Source organism: Cebus imitator, unplaced genomic scaffold (assembly GCF_001604975.1).
Source record: "Cebus imitator isolate Cc_AM_T3 unplaced genomic scaffold, Cebus_imitator-1.0 Scaffold49, whole genome shotgun sequence".
Classification (NCBI taxonomy): Eukaryota; Metazoa; Chordata; class Mammalia; order Primates; family Cebidae; genus Cebus; species Cebus imitator.
In genome coordinates, this window is record NW_016107364.1 from 1,553,684 (window position 1) to 1,570,496 (window position 16,813).

The window sequence follows — 16,813 nt, forward strand, 5'->3', positions numbered from 1 at the left end:
CTCCACTCACTGCAGCCTCTGCCTCCCGGGTTAAAATGATTCTCATGCCTCAACCTCCCAGGTAGCTGGGATGACAGGCATGAGCCACCATCAGCTAATTTTTGTATTTTTAGTAGAGATGGGATTTTCCATGTTGGCCAAGCTGATCTCGAACTCCTGACCTAAGGTGATCCGCTGGCCTCGGCCTCGGCCTCCCAAAGTGCTGGGATTACCAGCATGAACCACCCCGCCTGGCCCTGAAGTGTATTAAAAATAAGGACTCAGTCCCCTCCAGTTTCCAGCTAAGCATTAATCTAAGCATTATCAGAAGGCTGTGAAATCTGAATATCTGAAACAAAGTGTGCCTTGCATCAGGCAACACCAAATGGAGAGCTACCAATGGAGGAAGAGGCTGTGCACCCTCGCTAAGGACCCATCACCTTCCTTCGCTTCTCTTTCACAACTGAACTTCTCTCACCAGTGGATACTCGTGTGTCTTGTAGATGAAGTCAGTCAGCAGGGAGAATTTGATTGTCTCACCAGCCAGCAGCTTACATTATCAGGGAAACGCAGTCGGTACACCCAGCCAGAAATATGGGCAGGTTGGAGAGAGGGATGTCTAGAATATCTCATGATGATCAGACTTTGTAAATAGTTTTTATAAATTTAAGTTGATTTCCCCTTTCTTGCTTCTTTGGCCTTTTTCTGTCTTCAGATTGTAACTAACTTGTGCACTGAATAACGCTCATTTGAATAATCACTCTGGACTCAATCCTTGATTTTTATCATCATTTGACTACTGACCTTTCCCATTCTTCTTTTTGTTCTTTAACCTTTTATTTGCTGCTCTCTGTCACCCCATATCGTTCCTCCAGTTTCCGGCTAAGCATTAATCTCACATGGGAGAATACGGTTAGCCTCCAAATTCAAACTCTTTTAATGTTGTGTGTGAATGACCACAGCAGAAAGGATTCCAATGCCTAAATATGCCTTGCCCTAGTGAACTTGTTTTATTGTTTTTATTGTTGGACTGTCTTAGTCCATTTGGACTGCTATAATAAAATGCCATAAACAAGGTGGCTTATAAATATCTATCCCTCACAGTTCTTGAGGCTGAGAAGACTTAAGATCTAGGTGCCGCCATATCTGGGGTGTGGTGGAAGCCCACTCCTCCTAGGTGGTGGCTTCATGCTATGAACTCACATGGTGGAAGGGCAAACAAGCTCCTTTGGGCCTCTTTTTGTTTTATTTTATGATCTTTTTTAAAAATTGAGACAGAGTCTCTGTCACCCAGGCTGGAGTGCAGTGGCATCATCATAGCTCTCTGCAGCCTTGACCCTTTGGTCTCAAGTGATCCTCCCTCTTCGGCCTCCCAAGTAGCTGGGACTACAAGTTTCCATGCTGCCATGTCTGGCTAAGTTTTTTTTTTTTTTTTTTTTTTTTTTTGTTTTTTTTTTTTTTTTTTTTTTTTTTTAGATGGAGTTTCGCTCTTGTTACCCAGGCTGGAGTGCAATGGCGCGATCTCGGCTCACCGCAACCTCCGCCTCCTGGGTTCAGGCAATTCTCCTGCCTCAGCCTCCTGAGCAGCTGAGTTTTTTATTTCTTTGCAGCAACAGGGTCCTACTATGTTGTCTAGACTGATCTCGAACTACTGGCCTCAAGCAACCCTCCCACCTTGGCCCAAAGTGCTGGGTTAACAGGCATGAGCTACTGCACCCAGCCTGGGTCTCTTTGATAAGGGCACTAATCCCATCCATGAGAGCTGTGCTCTCATGACCTAATTAGCTCCCCAAAATCATACCTCTCACTGTCATTACACTGAGAATAGGGTTTCAACACATGAATTGAATTTGGGGGAACACAAACATTCAGACCATAGCAGACTTTTTTTTGAAGTGGCTGAAATCTAAGTCATTAGAACCTGTTCTAGCACATATGATCCCATATGCTGAACATTTAAGAATATGTTTTGATTTTGGCTTTGTGTGTGTGGCTTTCCGACAATGGAAGGAACCTCTTTAGTGATAATGTGAATTACAATAAAATATATTCAGTTCATTCCACACCCCTCAGTGACTGTAGAAGCCAGGAATGATGTAGTGAAATAATTAGAAAGATATCTGGGCAGAAACTTAGAAAAAATACTTTTTCCCCAAATTTAGGGAGAGACTATAAATCTGACCTGATGACTATATAAATTTGAATCCACAATAAATGAAAACCTTTGCTAATTAATTTTCATAGACAAGGGAGTGAAAGTTTTGCTATTTGAAATTGCAGATGCTTTACAACTGTAAAGGTTCAAGAATTTAACACAACTTGATTCAGTTAAGAAAGTGTAAAATTTTTGTATCTTATTGAATATTTCTGAGGAACCCCTTCTCACTGGAAGGGGATAATTATAACTTGCCATTTTAAATCACCCCTTTCAGATGACTCACCTTGATGTGATACTATTTTCTTCCCCTTCTTCACAGTTTTATGTAGTTTGATGTTTAAGCACACAAAAGTCTTACATGACCTTATGAATAAAAGGAACCCCAGATTCAAGCATCATCTGGTCTGGTCTGTTCCAGGCTGTCATCTGCTGTAATAAATATAACTGATCTCATTTGGGCTTCGCAGGGATGTGCCGTCACTCTCTACTGAAACCCCTGAGATTCTGGCCAGTTTCGTAAATTCTGGAGTTCTCACACCCTGCTGTTTGACTGCAGTCCTCCACAGTGCAATTTTTGGATGCCTTGCAGCCAGACTTAGGCACTGGGGAGGTCAGGAGTGTATCGTTTAGCTCACCTATCTAGAGATCAATTTATTTCACAGAATTTTCACTCAGATAAGAGAATTTTCACTCAGATAAGAGACTTCAGGATATACAAGTCTGACCCAGTGCTTCTAACTTCCCCCTCGCCCCCAGTCACCCAGGTCCAGATGGAACAAGGCTGCCTCTTAAATCATGTTCTAATCTCCCTCTAGCTCTGATTTATAGCAAAGCTGACTTAATCATCTAGATTTGGCTTTTACAAATCCATCAAAGTCGGCCTGGCTAGTACTGAAATCTTCCTCTGAATCTCAGAAACAAAAGGTTGACTTCCTATTTCTTTTCCTGTCATAATACTTTCCATGGCAAATAAAAGTCCTTGGTAGATTAGGGGAAAATGTCCACAATAATTTCTCAGTTGAGAAAAGTCCTTAGCATACTTAAAAAAAAAAAAAAGAAAGAAAAGAAAATCCATTGCACTACAGTAATTCCCTGCCCCCTTTACCCAATTCCTGCTGTGTCTGCAGCTGTTTGTGGAAGAGGAAAGGTCTCCTTGGATCTATTGGGCAGTTTTTTTCTTATCTTCTCAACTACAAGCTGCCTCAGGGAGTGAACATCTACCTGGATCTCAGGAGAAAGAGAACTTGAAGAGCAATGTCTATAGTGATGCAAACATGAGAACAGAAGAAAAGTCTTCATTTAATATACATTTTTTTCTATTCTTTGATCTTTCCAGCACCACCACGATTTTTGTGACAAGGACAGCACCGGTAGTGCATCCCACTCATCCTACCCATCCGTCATATAAACTCCCCAGGGTCACAGTCAGATTTCCAGGGGCTCAGAGGAGGGCTGGAGAAGTCAGAAGACAAAGTTATACACGCTGTGTTACTTCGGAAACCTCTAGAGAAACAAACCAATATACATATACATATATTATACACATACACATATACACATGCATACGTATACACATAAATATATACATGTACATATGTATATAAACATATATAATCCATACACATGCATGTATGTATATGTGTGAGATATATATATATATATATATATATATATATATATATATATATATTTGATCTGAGTATGAGAGGATGAAATCAAAGGCGAAAAAGGACTGAGTAGGATTCCTGACACAGAGAACAGTAGGAGCAAAGGCACATGCTCATTAAGAAAATGCCAAATGGCTTAGGAAGGGCTGGAGTGTAGATTTCTGTGCCTGGAGTGAGGCAGAAGCTGATACTCACCAACAGAAAACAGCATTTATGATTATTCCCACATCTTTTCCTTGGGAAATGAGAAAAAAATTCATTAATTTATAAAATAAAATGGAAGGAATCAGACTTGATGTAAAGCTAGTTTTTGATATTTTTTATTTCAGTTACTTTTAAGATGTTACATAGTTAGGGATAAGGCTTAGAAACTCTGGAGAATCTCCCATCAGCAAGCAGTGGTATTAAACTGATAATTGTGAATAATAGTAATCAGGAAAACAGTATGTAAAGAAAGATGAAAAGTTGACCAATGATAGAGAACTCTAGAACACAGTGAAATTTCATGAGTTGACACAATAGCAAGAATACTAAATACAGGTCGATTTACTTCAACCAAAGATTCTGTATTTTGTGAGTTAAATCTGGCTTTTTTTTTTTTCTCAGTTCTGTTCAATGACTCTAGTTTTGTATTGTTTCTGCTTTTTTACCATTACCTGAATTAGCATAAATTAAGAAATTATTTTTCCTTCATTATATGTGTCCCAGTTGTTCTTTTCAAGCAAGATGTTTGTCTTTTTAGCAAAAAGGAAAGGTTTTATTTTCAAAACATTTACTGAGATATGCTTGACCAGACTTTACTATTTTTTCTTTCACAGTTAGAATCAAAGTCTAACAGGAGGTAGGAAACTATTTCAGTTCCATTCCCAAAATGAGGTAGATGGGCACCAGTAAGAAATGAGGATTAGGAGCAACTCTGGGCATATTGGTTGAGACTCCAACCAACTGAATAAGAGGAATTGGCCGTCATTGAAGTGAAAAATACACTCAGCCAAGGGAAATTCCCACATACAGTCTGTTCAAATACCAAATCTGGATATATGCCTCCAAAAGTGAGGGCAAATAAAAATGAAAAAATGGGACCTATGAAGCAAATAAGAAGATAAGTAAAAATACATGTCATCCTCAAATTTAAGAACATGGAGTGGCTCTAAAAGTTTTATTGCAAAATCTAATAAAGGCTTTCAAAAAGAAGACTCCTTAAAGGTCAAAGAAGGAAGCCATAGGAAGAAATAAGAATAAAATAAATACATGTTAAGATGATGAGAACAACAACTATGATAAGGTTTTTCAGAAAGCTTAGAGAAAAGATAAATCAATATGGAAGGAAAAGAGGGAAGATAAGCAATAGGGAAAGATACACTACATAAGAGTAAGAGATACATACAAGTAAAAAGCCAAAACAATTAGGAACATTCCTGTTTTTGCAGCCACCAAGCAGTCTGCTCTGACTTCTACAGGATCCTGGGTGGAAACCCACCACCGTCCCACAAACACCAACATCCCCTTTTGTGGACTGAGTTGCCAACTTCTATAGATTTTATTCTGTTTTCTTTTCCTTCCTATTTACTTGTATTTTCAGGGAATAAGTGTAGTTGGGAAAAACTTTTGTAAAAATAAATGTAATGAAATATTAGAAGTACTATAATACAGATTTATGCTTAATTCAGCAAGAAAAACAGAAGTGATTTGTCCTTTCCTTAACTAGAATTCCTTAGGAACCATGATGAGCCTAACATTGTATAGCTGAGAAGACCAAAAATATCAAGGAACAATATAAACTGATACTTTTATTTTTGATAGGGAGATGTTTACTCCATATCTTAGCTTCTACATTGAAGATAATTCAAACTATTCACTAACTTTTTCAATGAAAATTATTTTAAGAAATACAATTTAATGTGTTAAAATGAAGTTAAAAATTTAAGTTTGAAAATCTACTAAGCTGAAATGATGACATTTGAAACATCTAGGCAATTGCATTTGAAATTCTTTAATGTTTAAAACTTACATAGATTCATGTTGTTCATTTCAGTACATTTTAATTTCTATTTCAAAACAAATTAAAAATTGGTAACTTAGGCAGAATTACAGGTAACTTAACCTGTAATCTCAGCACTTTGGGAGGCCAAGGTAAGAGGATCTCCTAAGCCCAGGAGTTTGAGGCCAGTCTGAGCAAGAGAGGCCCCAGCTCTATAATAAATACATGAAAATGTTAAAAATTTTAAAAATCAGTAGATCAAACATATGCCTACATCTTTTATAATTCCAGTTGGTATTTGCCATGAGTTTCTTAGAATGATTTGTGTTTTGTTGTTTTACTGGGTAGCTTGTTTTGATAATGCCAATTTTTAAAAAATGTAGTGCTCTATCAGTGATCTGTAGAGAAAACTATAACACAGTAAGGATAATCAATTCAAAACTTCTTAATTCCCATAGAAGTTTATATGATCATCTACTCAGAGTTTTTAAATAAAAAGTTAAATGCATATATGTGAGAACAAATGTAATTCATAGTAATGGTGATTACTTATGGTTTTAAAAATATGATTTAAAAAAATTACATCTTCCATTGAAAAAAGTAATATGTTTATCTCTGAAAATCTAAAATCTAATACAGTGCCTGACAAGTAGACAGGTGGGTGGTGTCCAAAAATATGTTGACAAAACGAATAAATATAACCTGAGAAGAAAAGTCAAGCCTTAGTCAATATAAAATCAAATCCAGTCTTGTATTTATTTTCCATTTGGCTATAAGACTTTGTCTTTCTTCTACAGTCAATTGCAATGCTGAAAGGATCTTTCACATGATTAAAAAAATAACTATATTTAAAATAAAAGAGGAATAAAAATATAATTTTAAACCCTGATTACATGCTCTTGTAGCTCTGAAGAAATAGAATTCTTTTTAGGTTTCCCTCAAAATGGTGAAAAAAAAGCATAACTCTAATATTAAATACTCCTATTTAGAGACTAAATAGTAATAAAATTTGGGACAGACTAAAAACTGTCCCAATCATAACAGGGCAGTTAAATTCACATTAAAAGGAAAGTATACTTCTTAAATGACAGAACTCAGGTTTCTACTTGTCTTCTTTTGTTATTAGCTCTTCACCACAAGAATAGGTGTGAGTATAGATCAGTAGCTGTTCCATGCGATACACACAGATGCCTTCAAACAGGTTTAAAATAGAACATGTCTATGCCAGCTGGAAACATAAGAACATATCACTTCTCTATATTTCTTTTAACTGTTTTATCTGCTCCATTTGGAAGGGTACAGTAGCACCAAGGGACCATTCTTCAAAAACAATGTTTCTTTTATATTTTGTTCTGCTTTTTTTCCTATCAGAAACTATAAAATCAATACTTTTTACGCAGCCACTATATTGATAATTTTCATTCGCTTTCATCAACAAATATTTAAGGGGTACACTGGGTGCTTTTCGTGATTGACATTGGGAGTTAAAAGTGTTAAAATTCCTAATTGTCAAGGAGTATCTGATATGTTTACAATAAAGCCTCCAGGAGATATATATACAGGGCAAATATCAAATCATAGTTTTAGTTTTTTTTCCATTAAATCCTTGTTAACATGTAGCCATATAATAAGGATAATGGCAATAATTGTAATTAAAGTCTTATGACTTACATGACATCTTCACATGGTGGGTGTTTTGATTCTGAATTTCTCAGGCATAAAGTAGGGTAGCTAGAAGAGCATCTCGTATGTATATATTTTCAAAGATTTACTAAAGCCAAACTCCAGATGTTCAGAGAGACTCAATTAGTCATCTTATTGAGTTAAATTTAAAAAAAGAATAATATAAAATGAAAACTTTGAAAACATGTGAGAAGATAGATTTTAACTAACGTGACTGTAATTGTGCCATCACTGAGTATACAGGTGGAAGAATTGGTAGAGTTTGGGCACAAATGCCTATCTTAGAGATGGTTTATGTTAGCTCTTTCATTTAAAAGTTTAATTTTAGAAAGGGCTAAATGGTATTTCACAAAGCTAATTGGCAGCAGAGCCCAGACTAAAACCAAGATTTCCTTGTAGACATGTGTATTAGTCCATTCTCACACTGCTATAAAGAACTGAGACTGAGTAATTCATGAAGAAAAGAGGTTTACTTGACTCACAGTTCTTAACAGGCTTAATAGGAAACATAGCTGGGAGGCCTCTGGAAACTTACAGTCATGGCAGAAGAGGAAGCAAGCATGTCTTACCATAGCGGAGAAGGAGCGGGGAGCGGGAGCAGGGGGAGCAGGAGCGATTGGGGGTACATGGTATTGTGAGCCTATAGTCCCAGCTACTCAGGAGGCTGAGGTGGACAGATTGCTTGAACCCAGGAGTTCAAGGCTGCATTGAGCTATAAGCATGCCTCTGCACTCCAACCTGGGCAATAGAGTAAGACTTTGTCTTTATGGGAAAAAAATATCATAAATCTATAACATTTCCTTACTTTACCATTTATGTAAAGAGGTATTAGTGAAAATGTTTGCTTCTATACTTGTACGCCATCTGTTTCACTTTGCCCCAGTAAACAGCACTGTTAGTTTTTGTACATTCTTCCAGAGTTTAGCGTACATTCATGCAAAGAGGCATGTAAATTCTTCCCATGCACATTTACATTGACATAAAATTGTGTTTAATGTATACAACATGATATTTTGAAGTATATAAATGTGGAATGATTAAATCTAGCTAACATATGCATCACCTCACATAGTCATCATTTTCCATGGTGAGGAACATTTATCTACCCTCTGTGCATTTTTAAGTATACAATATATTTTTTTAACTATAGTCACCATGTTATATGATAGATCTCGTCAACTTATTCCTATTTAACTGAAATTTTGTCCCACACATTTTTTAACACAAATATTAGCACAATCTACATATTACTTTCACCTGAAAGTTACTTTTAGTAATTTTTTCATAGAGTTCTTTGAGCATTTAAAAAATTGTGTGTAAACCCTAAACAGTGCCTGTAACTTACTCTTCACTGAATACTACTACTATTGTAATTACGACTACCACTGGAGTAGTTGAATTTCTAAAATACGTTGCTAAAGGAAACGAGAAATTAGTGTTGTGAATTTCAATCTTTTTCTAGTTTTTGACTTATGATATCTTATGATTTCTATTATTTTTAAATAGGATTTTCAAAGGCAGATTCATCTGTCTTTTCCTTCTGTCACTTTTTTCTTTGAATCTTCTCTTGAAATCTCTTCTCCTTTCTGAGTTTGTGTAAAAATTCTTTGATATTTTCTTGTAGCACTTTTTTCCCCATTTGCTTTCTTTGGAATTTATATCAGTGGAGGAAAAGACATGGATTCAGCTTTTTTCCAAATGGCTACCATTCAACAGTTTACTGAAGAGGTCATTTTTTCCTTACTGATCCGAGACTGTACTTTGACCATGGGTTTATTATGTGAACTAGGTCTATTTTTTGACTTTCTGCACTGTTGCTTTATTCTGTTTCTCCATTTTGCTCAGTTTCTTAGATCACAGTCTGACTCAGAGTAACCAATCTTCTCATAGCAGCTTAAAAAAGTAAAATTCTAGCATCGTTAAATGACAATAAAGATTAAACTGTTAACAGAATAAAAGTGTTAATTGGTTTTAACTGCTCTGTGGAAAAGCTGTGCTTTGAAGAATTTCATTATGTTCTATAATTAAACATTAAATTTTAAATACTGAATAGAAATACCACTGGGTTTTTAGGAACATGCTCCTGCTCTACCCCATTACTGAGAGTTTAAAATTTCTGTGTGCATGGAGAATAAATATTTGGTTATTAAATATGTATACAACATTGCAAAACTTAGTGAGAATGAAATTATACAGCTGTGAAGATGGGCAATATTGCCAGATGTCAACTAATTCATCTGTTGCAAAATTTTATCTAGAGTCCCACAAAATGTTATTTTAAAATGTCTACACTTACTTTTTTAAGTCAAGTGTTTCCATAATTTTTGACTTGGTAAATTTCTTTCACACATGTGGGAAGAAAGAGTGATATTTCAAAGTCACGTCTTCATAGAGAGCCAAGCTTGAGAGTTACAGACAAGAAAAGGAGGGTATGGTCTAGTAGTTCAATGCTAGGAATTTTTTCTCCAGAAAATTCCTCCATGCACCATGTTAGGGCTGATTCTGCCCTTGAAGACAACTGAAAAGGAGCACCTCCTTTGGAGTTCAGTTTCCTTCAAATATATACATCCACATGATCCTTGGTTATTTTTTATTTATTAGAACATAGCAGAGATAAGTCTGACAGTACTGTTATTTCAAGTGTTTCTGGATATGAGTGGTAAAGCTGAATAAAGAGGATATTCTTAGATTCCAGAAAGAAATGTAATATGAAAAACAGACATTTAGGGAAAAGACTGGGAATTTTACATTCTTACTGCATTAAAATATATTGACTCCTTAGCATATGCTGGCAGTGTCAGATGGAAGGGTTCCCAAGGCCAGCCTCCAGCTCAATACTTCTCTAGAAAACTCACAAGACTCAGAAAAACACACTGTGCTCACAGTTTGGTTCACCACCATGAGAAATAAGATTAAAATCAGCAAAGAGTTAAGTCACAAGGGATAAAGACCAGGAGAGTCCAGGCAAAAGCTTCCAAGGCCCCTCACAGTGGGGTTATATGAGGACACCCTTAATTCTCTCAGCAATGACATGTGACAACACATGCAGTGCCATAAACCAAAGAAGTCCCCTGAGCCACGATGTCCAAGGTTTTTATTGGGGGTCAGTCACGTAGGCATGCCCTAGGACTGACTCAGCTATACAGGCTCCACCAAAGTAAAGACAGGCATTCCTGCTAGGCTGTCTCTTGTTGGGATAAATACATATGATAAAATGGATACAGCATGGCCCAAGGTCTCAGACTTACAGAAATAGGCAGAATGTTCCAAAGGCCCAGAGATCATATCCCAGAAGCCAGCCATAGGCCATCCTAAAATTAGGAATGAAGAATGTGCAAGGTTTGAATAACCAACTGGGGCCTACTAAATTAACTCTTTCCTGCCAACTATCACATGCATTACTTCATTTACTTCAAAAAAAATACTAATAAAATCTTGTTGCCGAGTTAATAAGTAAAATAACTGGCTCATGTTAATCCCCCATTGCCCTCTTCATGGCCCTAAACTTCTCCCAGGTAGCACATATCTCCCTGGTAGCTCAGGCTTCAAACAGTGGCTAGGTTATAGTAGTTACTTGAAAAATATATAAATTTATATGACAGGCTAGAGCATCGTGGTTGAAATTGGTGCCCTAGACTTTTTAATCCCATATTGTTACGATTTTCCTATATCATGGTGCCAAAAACAAATAAAAATAAAGAAAATTCTGGAAACAAATGTGGCAGTTCTGTTTACCTCTTAGAATTTTTAATAAGGCCCTAGAATATCCCTCAGAGCTGAAAGAAACCTCAGATTATCCAACATTCAGTTTTAAGATTAAAAAAAAAACTTCCATTTTGTACAGAGAGATTGTTAGATATAAAGAGATTACATTTGCAGTTGTCTGCAAATATCAATAGAATTTTAGTTTGAGGTAAGGACAAATATGTCCTCCCTATTTTCCTTTTTTCACAAAATAAATGCAATTGAGGAATGTGTATCTTGTTGGCAAGGGAGTCAGAGGTTTCAGATTAACTAACACCTCTGTTTTAGCTTTTCCCAAGTTAAGAAAATAATTCTTTGGGTTCATTTGCTCTTTTTGTCATATTTCTTTCTAACATTTGTTTTCTGTATCACAGTCTTTAAAATGCTTTACAAATATAGCTCCTAATTTGTCCTCCTGTGGGTCCCATGTGTCATCTCTCACTCCTCTTCGATGAAATGGTGACCTATGGAGAAGGTTCTGTAGTCCAGTCATTATCAAACGCTAATGTGTGTGTGGGTCACCTGGGGATGTGTTAAATGCAGATTTAAGTTTAACAGCCTGGACAAGCTTCCAAGCAGGCAGATGCTACTGATTTGTGGACCATGCTTTGAGGAGCGAGTCAAATGCCATCTAAATTATTTCTTCTTTCTCCTAATTATCTTCTCTAGTATTGGCTCACTACCTCAAGACTATTTAGACAGATATGAAGCATTCTGTTTCCTAACAGCCCCTAAAGAACACATTTTAAACAATAACGAGAGACACCTAGAATATTAGTCCATTTTCACACTCCTATAAAGAAATACCCAAGACTGGGTAATTTATAAAGGAGAGGCTTGACTCGGTTGTACATGGCTGCAGAGGCTTCAGGAAACTTACAGTCATGACAGGTGGTGAAAAGAAAGCAAGGACCTTCTTCATTTGGTGGTAGGAGAGAGAAGAGCAAAGGAGGAACTTCCAAACACTTACAAACCATCAGATCTTATGGGAACTCACTATCAGGAGAGCAGCATGTTACAAACCACCCCATGATCCAGTCGCCTCCCTCCCTCCCTCCCTCCCACATGTGGGGATTACAGGTCCCTCCCTCGACACATGGGAATTACAATTCGGGATGAGATTTGGGTGGGGACACAGAGCCAAACCTTGTCACCTAGCCCATTTATTCCAACATGGCTGATAATAAACATGAGCTTCATCTAGGTTACATACAAACTCTGAAGAAAGAGCATCTTCTCCCTAAAGTTTCTTTGCTTTTCATGCTGTTTTAAATGCCTTATTTCATGATCAAAAAATGAAGCTGACAGTGGTTTATATTTCAGAGACCAAAATCCCTCCTGTAAGCATACAAGCTTCTGCATGGAGCAGAGTTACATCCCAGGAAGTGGACAAGCACTGGAGCTTTACATCTCAATGACTGTGAAATAACAATTTGTGTTTTCATTACCTCATTTCCAAAGGCTAATAAGCACTGTTTTTCAGATGACTATAAACAAAGCTCAACCTCAAACAAGATGCATTCCCTACTTATCAATGGTTTTGTTGCTGCTGCTCCTTACGCCTCTGAATCAAAGAAAGCTCATTTGTTTCACTTTGTGAAAACTCCTCGTTGTTCCCCCAGACTTTCCATTTCACGCTGGGTGAATTTTATTAAGATCTCTTTCAGAGAAGCTAAGTGCTGGCTCTGTAGGGCCCTAAGCGACCACAGCTGCAGCCTCTATAACGTCTGAAGCCACTTGAGACAATTTTTCTCTATTGAAAACTCCTTGGAGAATCATAGAGAAGAATCTAAAATCTTTTTGGTGCTTAGCTTCTCCTCGTGAATATTTTGATGTTATAACTTGAAAATTGCTTGATGTTATAACCTGAAACTCGACACAGAAATCCAGTTGATATCCAGTATCCAAATATTAGCACATTGATAATGGGTGGGTCTTTCTGAAACCATTCGACGATTTTTAAAAGCTGGCTTAAAATATTAAAATATTTTCCATTTTAGAGTTAGTCTCTGTTAATGAAACTTATCGATAATCCTGTTGAATAACAGCTTGTCAGTGGAGTTTCTCCAATAAAAAATGTTTTTAAAAAGTAATTCTAATTAGATAGTTGAAAAAGATTCTGCATTCTGCTTTTTCCCTGAATTGACTTACGAATTTTATTATATACACTCAGAAATGACATAGTGATAGCTGAGTAACATTTGTCCATAATATTGTATCATGATAGCATAATAATGTATATCATAATGGCAGATAAAAATACCGTAATTAATCTAGCCATTTCTCTACGGTAGATACTTAGTTACAGACTTTCCCAGTGATGAAATTAGTAACAGCTAACATTTTTGAGCACTTAATGTGGGCTAAGCAACACTAACTGTTTTTGTATCAACTCTTTTAACCTTCATAAGGATCTTGGGTCCATTATTATTCCTACTTTAGAGATGTGGAAAGTGGGTACTACCAAGTTGAGTAACATTCCCAGGGTCAATTGCTGGTAAGCGGCAGAGCCGAAGTTTCAACCAGATATTCTCATATCCAAATAGAGCCTCCTTTCTGCCTTGTTGTGCCCCAGGTTATACCAAGATTTGCCTAAGAACTCAGTTTAAATAAAAGATTCAGCCTGTATGTGCAAATCCACAAACTAAAAAATATGTAAAACTAAAGTGTATTGAAAATTTAGAGTTTTCTCCTTGTTCCAGTAAGTATAAAATTGCGGATTTATTGTAAGTTCTTTAAATTTCAAGAGCTATCAACTCATAGGTAGTAGTGCAATTATGTTACAAGGTAAACATCCTTAAAGAAAATATCTATTTTTATTCATTAAATATTGGAAATCATCCACTGCCATACCTAAATCACTTTTTTCTGTTCCTTTACATTGTTATGTTTCGTTTTTAAACATCCAAATATACATGGACTTTTATTTTTAGTTTCGTTTTCATGTACCATTTAAAGTTGCATCTTTGGGTTAGTTTGGTTGGGGCTGAATCAGCCTTACTAACTCCCGTGGAGGTCAGGAGGAGGAGGAAGCAAAAGGGCAAGGGCATTGATTACATGGAAAACGGTGACGCACTTGAACACACAGAGACCCATCTCTTTCCCCTGTCTCTATTCTCACAGAATGTGCGACACAGGAGAAGGACTATTCACTTTTCAAACAAGGGAAGGAGAAATGATCTATCAGAAGGTCCATTCTGCGACACTGGCCATAGCTGAGCAACATGAAAGATTAATGCTAGAGATGGAGCAGAAGGCCCGGGTAAGGCCCTTTCCCTGGTAACCTATCAGCTTGGAAATGAATGTCTCTGAGGTCTGATGTGCAACATGGATGCGTCGGGCCATTCATACCAGTGCCTCAGTGTCCACCCTGCCCTGATCCTGAGGACTTACCCTACGCTGTCATCTCTCTAATATCCTACTCAATATGTCACAGAAGTTATTTGTGGCCACCAACTCTGAGCCCTGCACTTCTGGCATCTACCTATGTAAGTCCTGTTGCCTTGGATGTCAAAGAGAGTGGCTTGCATAATCAAATAAGAAGCAATGTTGTCTGCATGTCCCCACATACAGTTGGACAATCTGAGATTTAAATACGGGCTCAAAATAACTAGGAAGATTAAGTTCTCACCAGAAAGGGTTCCATTTTTTTAAATTTTTATGTTTATCCTAGGTGCTGTAAAACTTCTGGCTCTTTCTGTGTATATATAATAAAATGTTTGCAGAAGGAGCTTATGCCAGTTGCCAACAGAATAATTTGTCTATTGTCTTGTCCTGGAACTGTATTCCAGTTTTAGGATCAAGCTAAAAAATAATCCAGTAAAGAATCTAAAGTAGTAAATTCTATCAATATGGCTAACTAAAAAATAAGCTTTACTGCCAATTTGCTTAAAAAGCAAACAGTGGAATGACTATTGATTATAATCTTAAGAGATAAGTATTAACTTTCTAGGATTTATAAAGATGCGTTAGAGTTTGTCTAAGGAAGGACAGTTGGTGTTTGGGAAGCATCTATAATTCTCTTTGTAAAACATCAATAAGTCTATTCTAGTTTCAGACAATGAAGTTTTTTATTACTGTTAGTTTTCATTTCTAAAATTCTATGAAATATTTTGAAGTATAAATTTTTTTAAAGAAAACAAGTAGTTTAAGTGATCATATGTTATTCTAAATGCACTTGTAAGTTTCTCAATACGACATATGTACATCTATCTCTCCATCTGGGGTATGGTTAAAAGAGCTTTCCTAACACCTCAGGAGGAAAAGGGCAACACAGGATATTGGACTCCTCATGGGACTGAAAGAGTAGCTTGAGTTTTAGTAGGATGATTAAGATGTGACTGTGGGAATGGCTGAAGAATCATCAGTCAGAGAGGGCTGGTAAAAATTTTCTAGGAAGACTTGGGTTAACTGTAAATATTCTAACAATTATCTAGTCAATATGACGTTTTTCTAGTGATTAAAATCAGGTGGGAAATATAAGTATCAAATTTCAAATTATTTCAGAGTCATGCGCATTGATCTTCCGCCCATATTTTCAATCTGCTGATTTTCAACCAAAATTAACCATGGGGCTAACCATGATGTCACTTGCTGTTAGTTAGTCTTTGTACTTCTTTACTTATAGTTGTTTTAAACAAGCAAGAACTCAGAGTGATTTCAATTATATTTTAATGATGGAAATTCCAAGAGCTCTTTCACGTACTGCAATTATCTGCCATAAAGAGGAGCACGCCATTGGTCCTCTGGGCTTGTAGCCCAACACCACCACTTACTGGCTGTGCAATCTTGGGCAAGTTATTTAACTCTTGTTTCCTTTATTCATAACAAGGGCATGTAATAGTTCTACCCATTTGGTTGTTACGAGGTTTCTGTGCATTCATCTATATAAAGTGCTGAGAATCAGACCAGGCACACAGAAGTACTATGAAAGCATTCATTATGATGAGGGTAATGTTGGAGTGACCTTGAATAATTATCAGAGTTGCTATTATGGCTACATAATATCCTTCAAACACTTTCAAGTATTTTGTGCCAAAACATTAGCTAAACAAAATTTAATTAACTTTTGTTCTTGATGTTATATGTTTCTCACGTCCTGTGCCACTGAGAAGAAAGTCAAAAGACTGGAGCCAAGTAACTGCTGTTAATGGCTTAGAGATGAGATAATGGATCCAGCCACTATAACCTCAGGCAGTCTAAAACTAGGGTGTACACCGCAGACGTGGGTGCTGGTATCAGTGCTGAGACAGATAGAAGGGAGCGTGCAACAAATGTTTAAACAGCAGGCTCAATAAGGCTCAACAGAGGAACAAAATGTTTCTAGAAATCACAAAATCAGAGACTCCATCACGTGGTACATACATGTCAATAGAGTGCTTGGTTCAATTCCAGAAATGATTTCAGAAGTATGCTTTTCTCTGAAGGTTAATGCTAGTAAGAATTACTCCATGAATAATTTGTTCTTTAAACTTTTCCCCCCATTTATTTTATTGCATTTTAGGTTTTGGGGTACATGTGAAGAACATGCAAAATTTTTGCATAGGTACACACGTGGCAGTGTGATTTGCTGCCTTCCTCCCCATCACCTACATCTGGCAT

General features: G+C 36.8%; 1 protein-coding gene across 1 annotated transcript in view; it reads left to right on the forward strand.

Annotated features, from left to right (window-relative positions):
- The window catches only part of DOK6 (docking protein 6), a 449,269-nt gene that overhangs the window by 336,992 nt on the left and 95,464 nt on the right, over positions 1–16,813 (forward strand). The window contains exon 6 of the mRNA XM_017527520.2: positions 14,336–14,474. Within this exon, the coding sequence (XP_017383009.1) occupies positions 14,336–14,474 (139 nt within the window). The remainder of the gene's footprint in view (positions 1–14,335; positions 14,475–16,813) is intronic.